This window comes from Muntiacus reevesi, chromosome 1 (assembly GCF_963930625.1).
Source record: "Muntiacus reevesi chromosome 1, mMunRee1.1, whole genome shotgun sequence".
NCBI classification, from domain to species: Eukaryota; Metazoa; Chordata; class Mammalia; order Artiodactyla; family Cervidae; genus Muntiacus; species Muntiacus reevesi.
In genome coordinates, this window is record NC_089249.1 from 110,749,550 (window position 1) to 110,765,378 (window position 15,829).

Sequence of the window (15,829 nt, forward strand, 5' to 3'; positions counted from 1 at the left end):
TGTTATAGCCTCAGCTCTAGTACACTGTAAACCCTCAGAGAATACATATTGAGTGAATGAACATTTATTTTCCTTATCTGGAAAAGGGAAGGAGCTTGATCCTCTGCGATCCCATATACATATCACGTGTTGAGATTCTGCCTAGTGGTCAGCTGTGGTAGGTGGCTTCTCTGGCAGAATGGAAAGTACGTACCTTGAACCTAGATTCCATCAGTTCCACCTCTGGATTTCCCCCAGATTCCTGGAGTCTGGAAAAAATAAAAATAAGTAGGAAACAGAGCAACCTACAGACTGCAAATGAGTTTCTTCCACCTGTAGTTCTCCCTTCCATTCCCCACCCCACTTTAGTTTGTTGTTGTTTATTTTTATAAAGTTGGGTCTCTGTCCAGGGCCCACCTCCCTCACCATTGGATTGATTCAAGCTTGACATTGGACCCAGGCTGGAACCAGTCTTTCCCAGTCACTAGTCACAGGACGAGGCTTTATTTTAATGGGGAAGAGTTCCAAGTTAGAGGCAACAGGTTGTTGAGGAGAGCCTGGCCTGTGTATTTCCAATTTATCTGCAGCTGAGAAATTTAACTGTAACACGGGAAACTTCAACTAGGATGATCTTCATCCTCCCATTATTAAACTCTGTTTCACGGCCTTCGGGTCAGTACCCCTTCCTCTGGGAAGCCTTTCCTGGCTGCTAGATTCATCCAGACCCCAGTTCCCACTCTGCGTGCCCCCATAGCCTGGGGACTCACCAACACATAAGGTCATTACTTACTGTCTGCTTCCTCCATAGGATAGGAACCTCTTGAGGATACCTGTTTGACACCATCCCCAACACCCACCCAGTGCCCACCACATAGGAGGCCCTCATTAGATGTGTGTTGGATAGAAGAATTAGTGAATGCTCCTGTTGGCTGACTGTTCCTCTTTGTCATTCTTTTCTGTTACCCAGAAAGTAATCTGAGTGTCAGTTGCTCTGTACCAAAGAAACTCACTTACCTGGTGGTTCTCAAACCTGGCTCCACATTGAGTGATACTTGCAAGGGTTTTGATAAGACTGATGCCAGGGTCCTATTCACCGAGATTGTGACTTCATTGGTTTGGTTCACGACTTGGGTGAGAGAATTTTTGAAGCTTCTCCGAGGACTCTTAATGTGCATCCAGGTTGAGAGCCTCCGCTTTTTTAGAACTCATCCCTGGCGTTGGTCCTTATAGGCTTGAAGCAGTCCAGGTGAGAGAGGCCAGGGATATAATTCATGGAATATTGCATGGTTCCTGACAGTTTAAGAGGTACTTTCACATCTGTTATCACATCTGATAATAACAAGCTGAGGGATCTACTCTCTAGTTTAAATACTCCCTTCATGTTGATGACTCTTGAAAATCTACATTCTGTACTGGCCTCTAACTGAACATACGAGTATCTAGACTGCGAGACAGAACTGTCCTACTGGTACCTCACACTCAGCAGCCCCAGTGGTGAAGTTGTTACCCTCCGTCCTGAGGGGGTCACCCCTTGTGCTACTGAGTGTGTTACAGCAAAGCACCATCCTCCCATGGCTGTGGCCTCCTTCCTCCCATGCAAGAAGCCTTGAGCTCTTAGCCCCTTGCTCTGCCCTTCCTTTCCCTTCCCGTGGCCACTGTCCCAGGTCGTAGTCCTTCATCACTCCTTGTTGGCTCGTTGCTGGTGCCTGACTGACCTCCCCACGGCCCTTCTCTCCCCTCCAGAATCACCAGAGCTGCCTACCCTGGCACAGACTGGACTCCATCCATCTCTTCCTGAGTTTCCCTAGCACTGACAGTCAAGTTCAAACACCTCAACACACCCTTTAAGACTTGTGATCTGGTCCTAAGCTGTGCTTCTTCCAGGAAGTGCTTCTCAGCTTCACTCCAGCCGCACTGCACAACTTAGGTTCCTGAGCTTGTGCGGGTACTTCCCGCCTTTATGCATCTGCTGTTACCACATCATCTTAGAAGACTTTTCCCTACAGTTTCCAGCCTTTCAAAATCCTTCATCTCCAGTGATACCCTCTCTGAGATCCTCCTTAAGCCTTTTTATCAAAATTAATTGTTCTTCCCTCCAGCATCTTAAGGGTCCCATCAATGAGTTATATTACAGTTGACCCTTGAACAATAGAGGTTTGAACTGCATTGGTCATTTTGTTGTTGTTTAGTCCTTCAGTCATGTCTGACTCTTTGCAACCCTGTGGACTGTAGCCCACCAGTCTCCTACTGTCCTTGGGATTTCCCAGGCAAGAATACTGGAGTGGGTTGCCATTTCCTTCTCCAGGGTATCTTCCTGACCCAGGGATCGAACCCAAGTCTCCTGCATAGCAGGTGGATTCTTTAGCCACTGAGCCACCCAGAGTGGGGGTGGAGGGGGGCGTGTAGAATTGCATAGGTGCACTTATACACAGATATCTTTCAGTAGTAGATACTACAGTCCATGATCAGTTGAATCTGTAGATGTGGGGGAACTGTGGATACAGAGGGCTGTCTATAAATTACATGCAGATTAACCCTGAGTTGTTCAAATGTCAACTGTATTTTCTTCGAGTTCATAGTCAGGGATTGAGATTTATGCATCTTTGTTTCTCTGAGTATCTTATCTGGAGTGGGCACTTAAATGTTTGTTGAGTTGAAAGTAGGAAAAGCAGATGTTAACATCCCTCGAGAATACACTGAGGTGTGGATAACTTGCTGAAGGGCATTCTAAAGCACTTTGGCTCAGACTTGAAATAGATAGATCTTGGATAAGCAGAGAGGAAACAGGCTGCTGGAGACACTGGAGCCAGTGTGACTCTTGTCTGTCATCCTAGCCTGGAGATAGACGCGATCAACACTATGGGCCTTTGCATACGAAGAGATTCTGTGGGATGCGGGGTGGGGCTTTGGGTCTCCCCACCAGGTTCTTGGGGTTGATCCAAGCCTGTCTGTGGAGAAGAAAGGTGCTGATAACTCGGACAGGTGAGAGTTCATAACTGTGAGTGTGTACGGGTGGGATGAGGGAATCCTAGTCAGCTTACATCACCCGTGTTCAGGAGAGGGCTGAGGAGTTTGGTTTCTTTTTTAATAATGATGATTAACATGAAACAAGTGCTGACAGCGTGCCAGGTACTGGCCAGACCCGGGAGGGGCCCGCACGGGGACTGACAGTCCATTGTCTGCACCCGCTGGGCGGGAGCCGGGCCTTCTGTGTGGTCCCACTCGCGCATGGAGCAGACGGGCTTCAGAACTACCAGGTTCTGAGGCAGAAGGCTGAGGACAGGGTTCAGATTATATGCCTTAAATGAAGGGTCTCCTTCCACCCAGCACTTCAGTGTCTGTCTCTGTCACGTGTGGGAACAGTGGACTGTGTGTGTGTGTGTGTGTGTGTGTGTGTGTGTGTGTGTGTGTGTGTGTGTTGTCAATTGTTTCCTCTGCGTACTCTGCTGACTGCTCTGGTTCCACCTCTTATTCTACCAGAGTCTCTTCCTCTTGATTGTCCCCAAGCCAAGTCCCAGGTCCTTTGTGGCACTGTCTGCAGTGGTGCTAGAGAGTGATGGTTTTCACTCAGCACCGCTCCCTTTGCAGGGGAGAGGGTGGTCTGTGAGGAACGGGGATTGCCCGGCTTGAGAACGGACTGCAGGGTGAAGAGGCATGTTCCTCACCAGGCTCGGGGAAGGCCAGGGCGTGGGGCTTAGCTGTGCAGCTGTGATCTCGGGATCAGTCTAATACCGTGACTAGGGGTACAGATTCTGTAACCCTCCGTCTCCTGGGAGTAGCCCTAATTTTTATTCAAGCTTATGTTTCTTCTTCTCTATTTATTTGCCTTTATAATTTTATTTATTTGGCTGTGCTGGGTCTTCATTGTTGCACAGGCTTTTCTTTAGTTGTGGTGAACAGGAGCTTCTCCTAGTTGTGGTGCCTGCGCTTCTCATTGTGGTGGCTTCTCTTGTTGTGGAGCGCGGACTCTAGAACACAGGCTCAGTATTCGCAGCACACAGGCTTAGTTGCTCTGTGGCATGTGGGATCTTCCTGGATCAGGGATCGAACCCATGTCTCCTGCATTGGCAGGTGGGTTCTTTACCACTGAGCCACCAGGGAAGCCCTATATTGACCTTTAAAATATCATTTAATTTGGCTTAGATCAAAGCCATAGTGGTTATTGAGAGGATAGAGGTACTAACCCTGCTCAGGGTGAACGCTCTGCTAGTGGTGATGGCTGGGAACAACTGCTAAGGCTGCTTTCACACACAGCGTTTTTCGTTTCTTTCCATGCAGCTCTCGACCATTTTTTATTTTCTCTTTTTTGCCTTTCCCACTCTTCCCTGACTCCGCAGGCACCTATGCACATTGCTTAACCCTGTTGGTGATAGGCGGGTCCCTGACCCCTCGGGGGGACAGTTGTACATGGAGCCCCCACCCCATGGCTTTCCTCTCCAGCTGAGCCCACTGATGTATGGAAGAGTGGCCCACCTCCTGAACCCTGACCGTCTTCATTAATTAGCGTACACTGATTTATTTATGAGCACCAGGTCTTCACCAGAAGCAATCTGTCTTGTCTCTCTGGGTAGCACAACTGAGGAGCTGGGTTGAAGGTGTTCTAGCAGTTAAAGAACTCCAGCCATTTTCACCTGTTCTTATTGCTTGTAGGGTGGTGGGAATGCATGAGCTCATTATCCTTCCTCAGTATTCTTTTTTGTTAGTCATGCTTTTCCGTCAACTTCAGTCATATGAAGTAATAAACTGGCTCGTGTGTCTCTAAAGGCTCTGAAATGTATTTGTCCTATTCCATTGTGACTCGGTCAGTAAAGAATTGGCCTGCAATGTGGGAGACCCAGGTCCAGTTCCTGGGTCAGGAAGATCCTCTGGAGAAGGGGATGGCAACCCACTTCAGTATTCTTGCCTGGAGAATTCCATGGACAGAGGAGCTGGGTGGGCTACAGTCCACAGGATCGCAAAGAGTTGGACACGACTGAGTGACTAACACACACACACATTGGTGGACCTGCTGCCAGACCAGGAGAATTCCTCTATACGATGAAAAAGGGGATAAGTCAACTTCCCATCACAGTAAATTTCACAAGTGATGTTTATCCTTTAACACTTTGTGAGCATTTTCTTTTGTTACAAGGAAGTCAATTCTCATAGTTTTCTTAGATTTATGGCTTCACTCTCTTCTTCCCCTCTTAGACTTGAGGATCATGGCTGCGGGAAAGTTTGCAAGTCTTCCCAGAAACATGCCAGTGAATCACCAGTTCCCCCTCGCCTCGTCCATGGACCTTCTGAGCGGCAAGTCCCCTCTCGTTGAGCGTCGTGCAGATGCCTATCAAGACGTGTCTATACATGGCACCCTTCCCCGGAAGAAGAAAGGCCCTCCCCCCATCAGGTCCTGTGATAACTTCAGTCATGTGGGGACCCTCCCCCATTCCAGATCCCCACGGCAGCACTCACCTCTGAGCCAGGACGTCATCCAGGAGCAGCACCTGCAAGACTGGAAAGGCGAAGCCTTCACCTTCAGGTAGCTTCTTTAATTTCACAAATGAAAATGATTTGTTTTAAAGGGCTTAAAAAAAAAAAAGTCTTTTTTAGGAAAAATATCAAACATGCACAAAGTAGAACAGACAGTTTAGTTAACTCCCATGGACCCATCACCCAGCTTCAACAGTTATCAACTCGTGGTTGGCTGCTTTGTCTGTACCCCACCCACTTTCCTTCCTCTGGTATTATTATTGTTTTCAGGCAAAGCTTTATTGTGCTCTGTTACTGTTTTGAAGCAAATCTCAGACTTCATTTTATCTGTGAGCATTTTGGTATATGTCTTTCAAAGACAAGGACTCTTATTTTAAAAAACATATAGCCACAGTATAAAAAACTGTAACATGTAAAAAAAGAACTGTTTCTTAATATCATCCAATTTGGAGAATATTAAGAGTATTTTAAGGTCAGCTTCCTGTATCATTAAATCCCTCAGAAGGTACCACGGCTTTATTTATTTATTTTTTTTTGCATCAGATTATGAACTGCATCCATCCATTTCTATAGAGATGCCAGAATTTCTATAGTTAGGATGTCTATAATTGTGTAGGCGTCCCCATTATCCAGAGCATGCCTATGAAACCTTCCATAAGCTGAGATGGTGTGAAGTAGTAGTTACCTAGGACATATCATACTAATGGATGCATAAAACTAATGGATGCATAAAACAAATGGAGATAAAGCACAGATGCTCATGGATAGCTCAGGGCCAGGGTGACTTGATGCTGAGATGCTGCGTGTAGTTCTGGAGGGAACTTGGTGGTGCTACTCTTGCTGCTCTGCGTGTGCACCGCCTGTGCAACAGCTTCCTGAAAACAGACGCTGAACGCTATTTTCATATTTCACCTTTTTCCACAAAAGCAAAATTCCTCTTTAGACTTCTGTTAGTGAAATCAAGTACTAATGTAGGTCATTTTGTAACAGCAAAGTGGTGTCAAGTGCACTTTCAAAAAGTGGGGATACCTGTGTTTAGTTGTCAACAAGCTGAAATAAAATTGTGTTTGGTTTTGGATCCATCATCAAGTCAGCTTCAGAATACCTTAGAACGGGAATTGATTTCTTCTTCTGTCCACCAGGGACCTGGGTTAAATAAGCCTCATGGTCATAAAGGCTTTTTCTTTGGGTCTGAAATGGGCCTAGTTGTGACCCTGCTGGTGGAGCTGGTTTAGGACCTCTGCACCCCGTTTTCTGTTGAACAAGACCAGCAGCCAATGCTGTCGGTAAGCAGGGGGATGGTTTCTTCTGCTGTATCTCCTGACATCTCTCTCTCTCTCTGTCCAGCCCTGTAGCAAAGAAAACCGCTTTGGTCCTAGCTCATTTATTTGTTCAATACCTGTATATTGAACACCTGTGTTAGTTAGAATATGTTGATTTTGTAAGCGCTATTGCTTCACCAGGAAAATTCTGCCCTTATCCTTTGAGTATCTTAACTGAAGGGCTGGTCTGACATAGTCGACATTTTAGCTATCAAATCATTGCCCTCTTACAGGGTGGGCAAATATGTGCCCTGACACGATAGCAGTGGAACATGAGAAATGGTGTCCTCCCAGAGCAAACATTGTAGTGAAGGATCCAGATAATAAATGCAAGTAAATAAACAAGAACAATGGCAGATTATAGTCAGTGATATAGGGGAAATAGTAATATGCTGGAGATTTATTGGGGTTATATTTTTTTTATAGAGTGGACGGTCTCTGAGGGGAGGAGTCAGTGGAAGGCTGTCCAGGCATAGGAAGAACAAGTGCAAGGAACCGGGCGTGGGAACATGTTTGAAAAACCCAAAACAAGCTAGGGTGACCTGTGGCTGGAGTGTGGCATGTTGAGAGACAAATAGTACACATGTTGGGAAAGGACTAGACAGGCAAGAGTTCAGAATGAGTTGTATAATTGCAGTATTACGGGAGAAGATAAGTGGAAGCCCAGATAGTTTCTGGAGAAAGCACTGGAGGGTCTGCAGTGTTTCTGACATCAGACCCCACAATTTCCCAGGGTGTTCTGGGCATCAGATGGTTCTGCTCTGCAGAGTCTAGGTGGGTGGTCTGCTGATGACAGGTGCACATGGAAGCTCACACCTGTGCACGGTAATGTTGATATCACATCATGGGCACCTGATGCACTGCGATGCAGACGCAGAGCCGTCACTGCCCTGTCTTAAGGAGGCTATGAGGCAGCAAAGGAAATTAACTTCCAGCTAGCCAGAATTAAGCCCAGGCTGGAGTCAAAACTGCTATTACCTGGCTTCCTGTGGCCACTTTTTATTTATTAAGTTAAACTCTGTATTGAGCTAGATATCCATGGGCTACCACATGGAGATGGTTCACAAAGTCCAGGCTAGGTGTCTGCTCTTACCAGGGGGATCTCCCAGGGGCCCGGAGTAGTAATGGATTCACCCTTTGTAGCTTGAGGAGGTTCTCAACAAACTCCTGACGCCCAGGCTGTCAGCCTGCCAGCAGTTCAAAGCTTTTTAACGGAAAAACTAACGTGGACATAGATCAGATCTCAGATCTTATCGGAGGTGGACACAAGTCATGAGTTTAAAGTCCAGGCTGTGGAAGACTTAACAAGTACTGCTGGTTTAGGTTTGTTTCTGATTCAGAATTACAGTCATCTAAATCCACGTGTTTTTTTCTTAACTTAAAATACCTTATTGTTAAAGGTCAGCACAGGAAGTAATGCACATCCTTCAAAATTATGCTGAGTGTCAAAGGATCTAAAGTCCTCTTCCCCCACTCCCCAGACTTATTGTTAATGTATTTTGTTTACCTGACACATCTTAAAAATATCCTGAGTTGTTCTCAGTTTTGAGGACTTCAAAGCACCTTATATTCTTTTTTTTTTCCCTCCCTAAATCCTTTTAAGTATTTCTAATAAGATTATGAGCTGCCTCAGTTACTTTTTGGAACAAGTCAGAGTGTCAACAAGTAACATTTTGTGAAAGTGAAAAGCTGGGCACAGACTATTTGAATGGGAACCTGAGCCTCTAGAGTGGGAAGTGTGACTAAGGCTCTGGACAGAGTTACCTCGAGAGAGAAACAGCATTTCTATTCCTAACTCAGCTCTGACAGCCCGGCAGAGCTGTGAGACCCACCACCCTGGTTCACTCACCACTGGAAGGTGGGAGCCGTGTGTGTTTTAGAGTTCTGAATCCCTGACTCTAGGGACCTAAGACTAGTTAGGTCTACCTTTAACAAGATTATTGGTTTGTTTGTTTTTTTTTTTTGCCTTGTTTCAGATAAACTCTTTTGGCCTTATTTCTTTTCAGAGTGAATTCAGGGCTTAACTTCAGCTAAGAGTAGCTGAAGTTCAACTTGCCCAGATGTCAAGCCTGCAAGCCTTCCATTCCATCACACTTGGGGTTGACATGACGATGGTGGAGCCATCTTGGGGAGTGACCCCCCCCCCCCCAACTCCTCATGTGGGCCCACCTATACTCAGAGGGAAGTGCTCCAGACAGCACCTCCTTGTCTTGTGAAATATTCTAAGTTGCAAGTTTTCTGTTTTTCCAACAAATTTGTTTACTTTGTTAATCACTAAAAAGTCACCTTTATGATTGAATATTAAGTAAATATCAACCCTGGGGAAGGCCCCAGACAAAGCAGAGGAAGTCTTCCTTTTGACCTAACAATTTGCATTAATAAGCTGTCATATAAACATATGTCATAGTCACATGAATTATTATCCCTTACATTTTATAGTTATAAAATATCTTCCTGTTCATAAGTTATCTTGTTTGAACATCATAACCCTATGTGACAGCAGATTTCATCGTTAGCAGCAGCATCAGGTTGTCATCAATACAGCTCAGTGGTTCAGGGATTGAATGGTTGAGGCACCTACGATTAGACCCTCATGTGTGACTGAGCTAGGATTAGGACTCAGAAACTATCATAGTGCCTTCCCCAAACACTGTGCTCTGTAGCCTTGCAAGAAGGCTGGCTCTGCTGTGGGCATCCTCTGAGTTATCTTCTTGCATGAAAACTTCAGTCCCCAGGGTCTGACTGCAGTGTCTCAGACACCCCCCTTGAGGAGGCCAGAGCCTTGGCCGCCCAGAAGGCCGGCCTGGAAGGGGAACTGGTCTCCTTGTTCTGAGACCCGTATCTCTTGGCTCTGTTGTTATCTTGGCTGCCCTTGGATATGCTTGTGGTTTGAAAAGTAGCCAAAGTGAGGAGCCCAACGCTCTTAAACCTGCTGCTTGGTGTCACAGAAGGAGCCTTTGTTCTGCAGGCTGAGCAAGGCTTCTCTGAGCAGTCTGCAGATGGGATTTCCTCTTGACATTAGCGTTGTTTGGCTGGTGTCCCTTGGGTTCATCTGTCTTCAAGGATGAATTTTTATTTCAATCTGGGACCTTCCTTGGGCAGAGAGGAGACCGGTTCCTGTTATGAGAGGTCAGCATTGCCGGGATAGGTGAAGGGTCGGCGCTTGGAGTCCACTGTTGGTCCTCTCCCTGCCCATGGGTACGTGGAGGCGCACATTCCTGGGAACAGCTGCTGAGAGCGTAATTCCTTCTACCCCCTGTGCTGTGGGAGCATGTGGCTGGACAATGCGGTGTTTCATTAATCTGCCTGAGTGGAGCTGACTGACTAGTCACAAGTGTTTTAACTGATGGGGGCCAGAAAGTTTGCAGAATTATTCCAACTTAAAATCCCGTATTCTTTCCCAGGCAGTTAAGTAGCCTTCTGTGTCATAGTGTCAGCTCTTCAAATTTGAAGCTGAAGTGTTAAGACACAGGCTCTGGGCAGAAGACCCTTCTCCAAACACTAATTCTGGGCTGTGTCGGTGCTCTCATCTGAAAAGTTGTTTCCACAGCCACCAAGTTCTAGAACTATTGATTTATGCTCCCCCAGACATGCAAATAGAGTAGTCTTTAGCACAACATTAATCAGAAGGATCTACTACGTGAAGGTCCACACGCAAGCATCTGCATGCTTTATACATGGGCATGTCTGCTGTCTATCGATTGGAAGCTCTTTGGGCACAGAGAAAAAGTTGGGCTTAGATTTGATAAAAGGCTATTTAATATGAATAAATTCTTTTTAGTAGATGGTACATTTATTGAGTTAGCAGAGTGGCAATGGCTTAACAGCCAAGAATGTCTCCAGAAAGTAGTAACCCATGCACTGAATTTTTATTTTTAAATTTTGAAGTTAAGTTTTATGAACAGTTTGAAATGCCCCTTGGTGTTTAAGTGCAGCTGTTGCAGATGGGTTAGCGAATTCCAAGCAATTCCAAGCCGGTGTCCCGGCTCTGGTGGCCCCTGATGTGCTGAGGCCAGGAGCAGCTGGGTCAGAGGTGAGCTCAGCCCCTGCTGGGCATCTGGTACCAACCCAGGGTTGGGGGAGCCCAGAGAATGGGGAATGCCTGCAGGCCCACCAGCTGCCTGACAGTAGTCCTAAATCTTCTACCCGCAGGGATGGTTTCAACCTAAAGGCTGGGATCTGTGCATTCTCAGCTGTTCTGAGGGGAAACTGAAGTACTTTTTTTTTTTTTTTAACTGATTGCAAACCACAACCAAGAAAATGATCAGACTTACACAAAGCCGTCCTTGTTAAGTGGAGCTGTTCAACATCTTCTTTCCTCCCCCAGCCCCCCACAAACCTGCTTTAAATTCCTGTTTATTCAGGCCTCCTGCATGTTATTGGAGCAAAAGTCAGGTTTGTCAGTCTTCTGTGAGTCAGAAGCTATGAGTTTGTCACACCCCTCAGGATAGGTTGAAGCACACTGTAGACAGAAGATGATCTGCAGTTACAGATGACTCGTATTCTTATCACATGTGGATTGGGGAGCCATCCCAGCCAGGCCAGGAGGTAGGAGCTGGGGAAGTTGCTCTTGTTGATTAGGAGATCCCTTCTGGAGACTGGACTGGGGCCACAGGAGTGATAAGCCCTCCACCACCTCCGCGGCCACCCTGCTGTTCACAGCTTTGTTATGCTGTCACCACCCAGTCTGTCTCTAAGAGACTAGCTGCAGGATTGTCTGCAGAATTTCAAGCTTTCTCTCCTCCAAGGCCCCAGGCACAGGCACTGAGGGTGTTCCTGTTTTTGGATTGTGCTGTTATTTACAAATTAGAGAAGTCTGAGAAACCTTCCATGTTGACCCAGCCTTTATGTCCGTGGTTCCAGAATCACTTGCAAACATAGTCAGGGGTGGACAGAGAGAACGCAAGTCATGTAATCCAGGAGGTCTCGGTTCATCCACTACTAGCTGTGTGAACTAGGACAGGTTCTAAACTATAAACCGAGGGTGAGCATAATGCCTCTAGGGGTGCTGTGAAGATTTGCTGTCACTGAACCTGCAGCTTCCACTGAATGGCACTGCTCTGACTTTCACTCGCAAGCCTGCTGCTGCCTCTGGGAGTCTGGGTGGAACAGGTCATGTCCTTGCTCTCACGTCCACCTGATCATAGCAGTTTGTTCTTCTGCCAACTCTGCTGGGTGACGCCTGACCCTGAAGGTCACTGGTCATATTGCTGGGATGTTGATGTACCCGTGGATACCAAAGAAAGCAGCTAGTGACCTTGGGGTTGATTCCAGCAAACAGACTGGGTGGCTCTGTGACCTTGTGTAAGTTACTTCATCTTTCTGACCTCCATGTCCTCAAAGGGTGGCTTGGGGGTCAAATACTACCCCACATGAAGGCACCTAGCCCAGGACCTGACATGGAGCAGGGGCTTAGATGTTGGTTTCCGCCCTTCCTTCCTCCTGGAAGGCCAAAGGCCAGCGCTTGGAGGCTACTAATCCTCGTTTGTAACCTGAGATCACGTTCAATGCCTGCAGGTTTCCGTGGGAGAAAGTTTCCCATGTGTTGACAGTCTGGCCGGAATTCCTCTATCTGGGTCTGCTCTAAGCGGCCCTGCAGCAGTGCATCTTGGCCACCATTCAAGCTTACAGGTCTGACAACCCCATGGCGCACGGAAAGTCAGCGCATCATGGCACTGAGATAGAGTCTGTCCTTGGTGAACTGGCCCAAGCCCTTGTCCTTGTGCTTAATGTCAGTGTCTTCACTGTTTCTTCTTTGCTGAGTATTTATTGAGTTTATTTAGTGTCAGGTATTGTGCTGGGTTCTTCCTAGGTGGCTCAGTGGTGAAGGATCTGACTGACAAGGCAGGAGATGTGGGTTTGATCCCTGGGTCGGGAAGATCCCCTGGGGCAGGAAACAGCAACCCACTCCAGTATTCTTGCCTGGAGAATCCCATGGACAAAGAAGCCTGGCGGGCTTCAGTCCATGGGGCCACAGAGAGTTGAACATGACAGTAACTCAGCACGCACGTTGTGCTGGGTACCAGGTCCCCAGTGGAGAATAAAGTATAGATGTGGGCCTTGTCCTTGGGGAGTGCCCAGTTAAGGGCACTAAACTGAATGAGGAGGTACAAGGAAGGTCATATTAGACAGCCCTGAGTTCCTTGAACTGGGAAGAGAGAAGGCCTCTCTGCAGGAGGGAACATTTGAAGATTTAATATAAAAAAACAATGTAAACTACTTCATCAATATTTTATGTTACAATGTATTAAAATGATAATATTTTTGAAATATGAAGTTAAAACATTATTGAGTTCACTTCTTTCTTTTCAATGAACTACTAGGAAAGTTTACATTACATGTTTTTCACATTGTATTTCTGTTAGTTCTGGTCTAGACCTCACTCAGGAGTTTAGATTTTCTCCGAAGGTCAAAGGGAAGCCTTTAAAGAGTTTTAAGCAAGGGAATACCATGATCTGGCTCAGTTAGTAGAAGACTCAGTGGAGAAGTGATTGAAGGGGGAATAGGAGTTGGAGGGAGGGCAGGAGGCGGTTGCAGAAGTTCAGGAAGCAGAGGGGGTCTGTTCTGGGAGGGTAGTTCAGTTCAGTTCAGTCACTCAGTCGTGTCCGACTCTTTGCGACCCTATGAACTGCAGCATGCCAGGCCTCCCTGTCCATCACCAACTCCTAGAGTCCACCCAAACCCATGTCCGTTGTGTTGGTGATGCCATCCAACCCTCTCATCCTCTGTTGTCCCCTTCTCTTGGGAGGGTAATAGAGGAGATGAAAGTGGGTGGATTCAAGATCTGTTTTGTAGGTAGAATCTACCGGAATTACTGAGGGTTAGATAGAGATGAGGGAGTGGGACAGTCAAGCATGGCTCGGGGAGCTGGGTGGGGGAGTGGGGAAGAGTGGAGAGGAGCGGGGAAGAGTGGAGAGGAGCAGGGCTTTATTTGGTGATCAGGCTGCTTTTTCCTGGGAGGAGGAGGTGATGGTTCTATTGCAGAGAATCAAGACTTCTGTTTTATGTGTGCTGAGTCTGAGATGTATGCTTATCTACTGGAGGTGTTAACCAACCAGTTGGTGTTGTGAGCCTGGAGCTATGGAGAGAAGTCTGGGCTAAAAGTTATAAAGTTAGGAGTCTGCATACAAATTATATTAAAGCCAGAAATGGATGCCATTGGCCAGGGAGAGAGCTGTGTAGAGCATAAAGGCAAGGGCCCCTAGGGCCCAGCCAGGAGGAACCCGAGCACAGACCATTCTGGGGAGTCAGCATAGGAGGCTGAGTGTTCAGAGGGGAGCAGAGAAATGAGGCAGGAACCACACATGGTTGGTGTTCAAAGGAAGATGGGGATGAGAGACAAAATTCAACAGGAAAAGATCTAATCTTTTAAGTACGTAGTAAAACAAAGCACATTTTTTCATTACTTGATTCTTTTTATAAACCGTTTTTTGATTTGATTAAAGCAGACATGTCCCCGGGGCCGCCCTCCCCCTGGGCCTGTGTCAGCAGTGTGGTGATTATGCCTGCGGTTGGTTCCTTCCCTGGCGGTTCTATGCATCCCCCGACAGCTCCGTGGACAGAGGTTATATAGACCACTGTGGCTGGTGTTCAGACTTTTGCCTGAGGGGTGAGGGCTGTTTTTCTAAGGTGCCTGCCCTGGAAAAGGGGCCTGGAGTGCATGTTCCTATATATGTTTGGCTGAGTGAAGTCTTTCCTTTTAATTTCTCAAAACTGTAGCACTTTGAGGCTTCCCTGACAACTCAGTTGGTAAAGAATCTGCCTGCAATGCAGGAGACCCTGGTTCAATTCCTGGGTTGGGAAGATCCGCTGGAGAAGGGATAGGCTACCCACTCCAGTATTCTTGGGCTTCCCTGGTGGCTCAATTGGTAAAGAATCCACCTGCCATGCGGGAGACCTGGGTTCGATCCCTGGATTGGGAAGATCCCCTGGAGAAGGGAAAGGCTACCCACTCCAGTATTCTGGCCTCGAGAATTCCATGGACTGTATAGTCTGTGGGGTCACAAGGAGTTGGACAGAATAAAAGCAGTACTTTCATTCTGTCTCTGAGTTAGTTGAGTTAGTTGAGAAGAAACCTTTACAAACACACTCCTTTAGCAGTGAGTGGGGAATGGTTGGGGGCAGGGTGGATGGGGCCAGTAGGAGTGGAGGAAGGGCAGATAGACACCCGCCAAACAAAGCATCTGCTTTTATCAAAAGTGCTGTGTTTGGGCTTAGCCAGCCCAAAGCCTGATGATTCACTGATGCCAGACCCTCTGTGGCTGCCAAGAGACATACTGGCCTTGATACGGTTTTTCTCATTGTTACTCTATTCAGTTTGACTGACTGCTGCCAAGTTAAGATTTCAACAGTGGCTTTTAACTTAATGCTCTCCTGGAGTTCTGCTGAACACAAGTTGACCCATGACCACATCAGGTCTTCGTCAACCAGGACCACTTGGTATTAACCTTGGATTCCTGTAGAGACTCACCATAGTGTGATATGTAGGAGATTTAAATGGTGCTGTTTTAACATGATTAGGGAATCTGCCTGAGGAGGCGGTTTAATTGCCATTCTTTCGGTGTATGTCATGAACACATTCATCAGGCATGGCTGTATTTTCAGATGAGATAGAAACTGACTCATAGGGGTAGGAATTGGCTGCTGAAGTGAAAGAAGCAGGAGTTTGAGAAGCAGCCGGGCCTTAGGATCTCGGGTCACCAGAACAGGAGTTGTGTCCTCGGCTACAGTCTACCCTGGGCTGTAGGAAGAAAGATTCCCCAAGTTGAGGGAAATGGCAGAGAGAGCCTCATGGTCTGAGGCTCTGAAAGGGAAATGCAGCTCAGGACAACAGACAAGAGCTTGCTGACCAGAGCTTGAAGGAGGAACAGGTATGTTGTGACCAGCCAGGGAGCACTTGTGTTTAAGGATGTGTAGGAAGGACTGTCTCCAGCCTGGACTGACCCAGGTACAGGATCCCCCCGACGATAGCAATGATGAGCCAGGGCTGATCTGATAAATTCATTCACTAGTACACTGAGTATTTGTGTGCTGGAGATTCAAAGATAGGCCAGGGCTTT

General features: G+C 46.9%; 1 protein-coding gene across 3 annotated transcripts in view; it reads left to right on the forward strand.

The window, feature by feature from the left end:
• The window catches only part of BCAR3 (BCAR3 adaptor protein, NSP family member), a 215,586-nt gene that overhangs the window by 94,112 nt on the left and 105,645 nt on the right, over positions 1 to 15,829 (forward strand). For 2 of the 3 annotated variants that reach the window (XM_065908460.1, XM_065908459.1), the window contains exon 2: positions 5,170 to 5,497. In XM_065908460.1, the coding sequence (XP_065764532.1) occupies positions 5,181 to 5,497 (317 nt within the window). In that variant the 5' untranslated portion in view covers positions 5,170 to 5,180. Of the gene's footprint in view, positions 1 to 5,169; positions 5,498 to 15,497; positions 15,641 to 15,829 lie in introns of those variants that run through there. The other variant, XM_065908462.1, reaches the window with a different exon arrangement.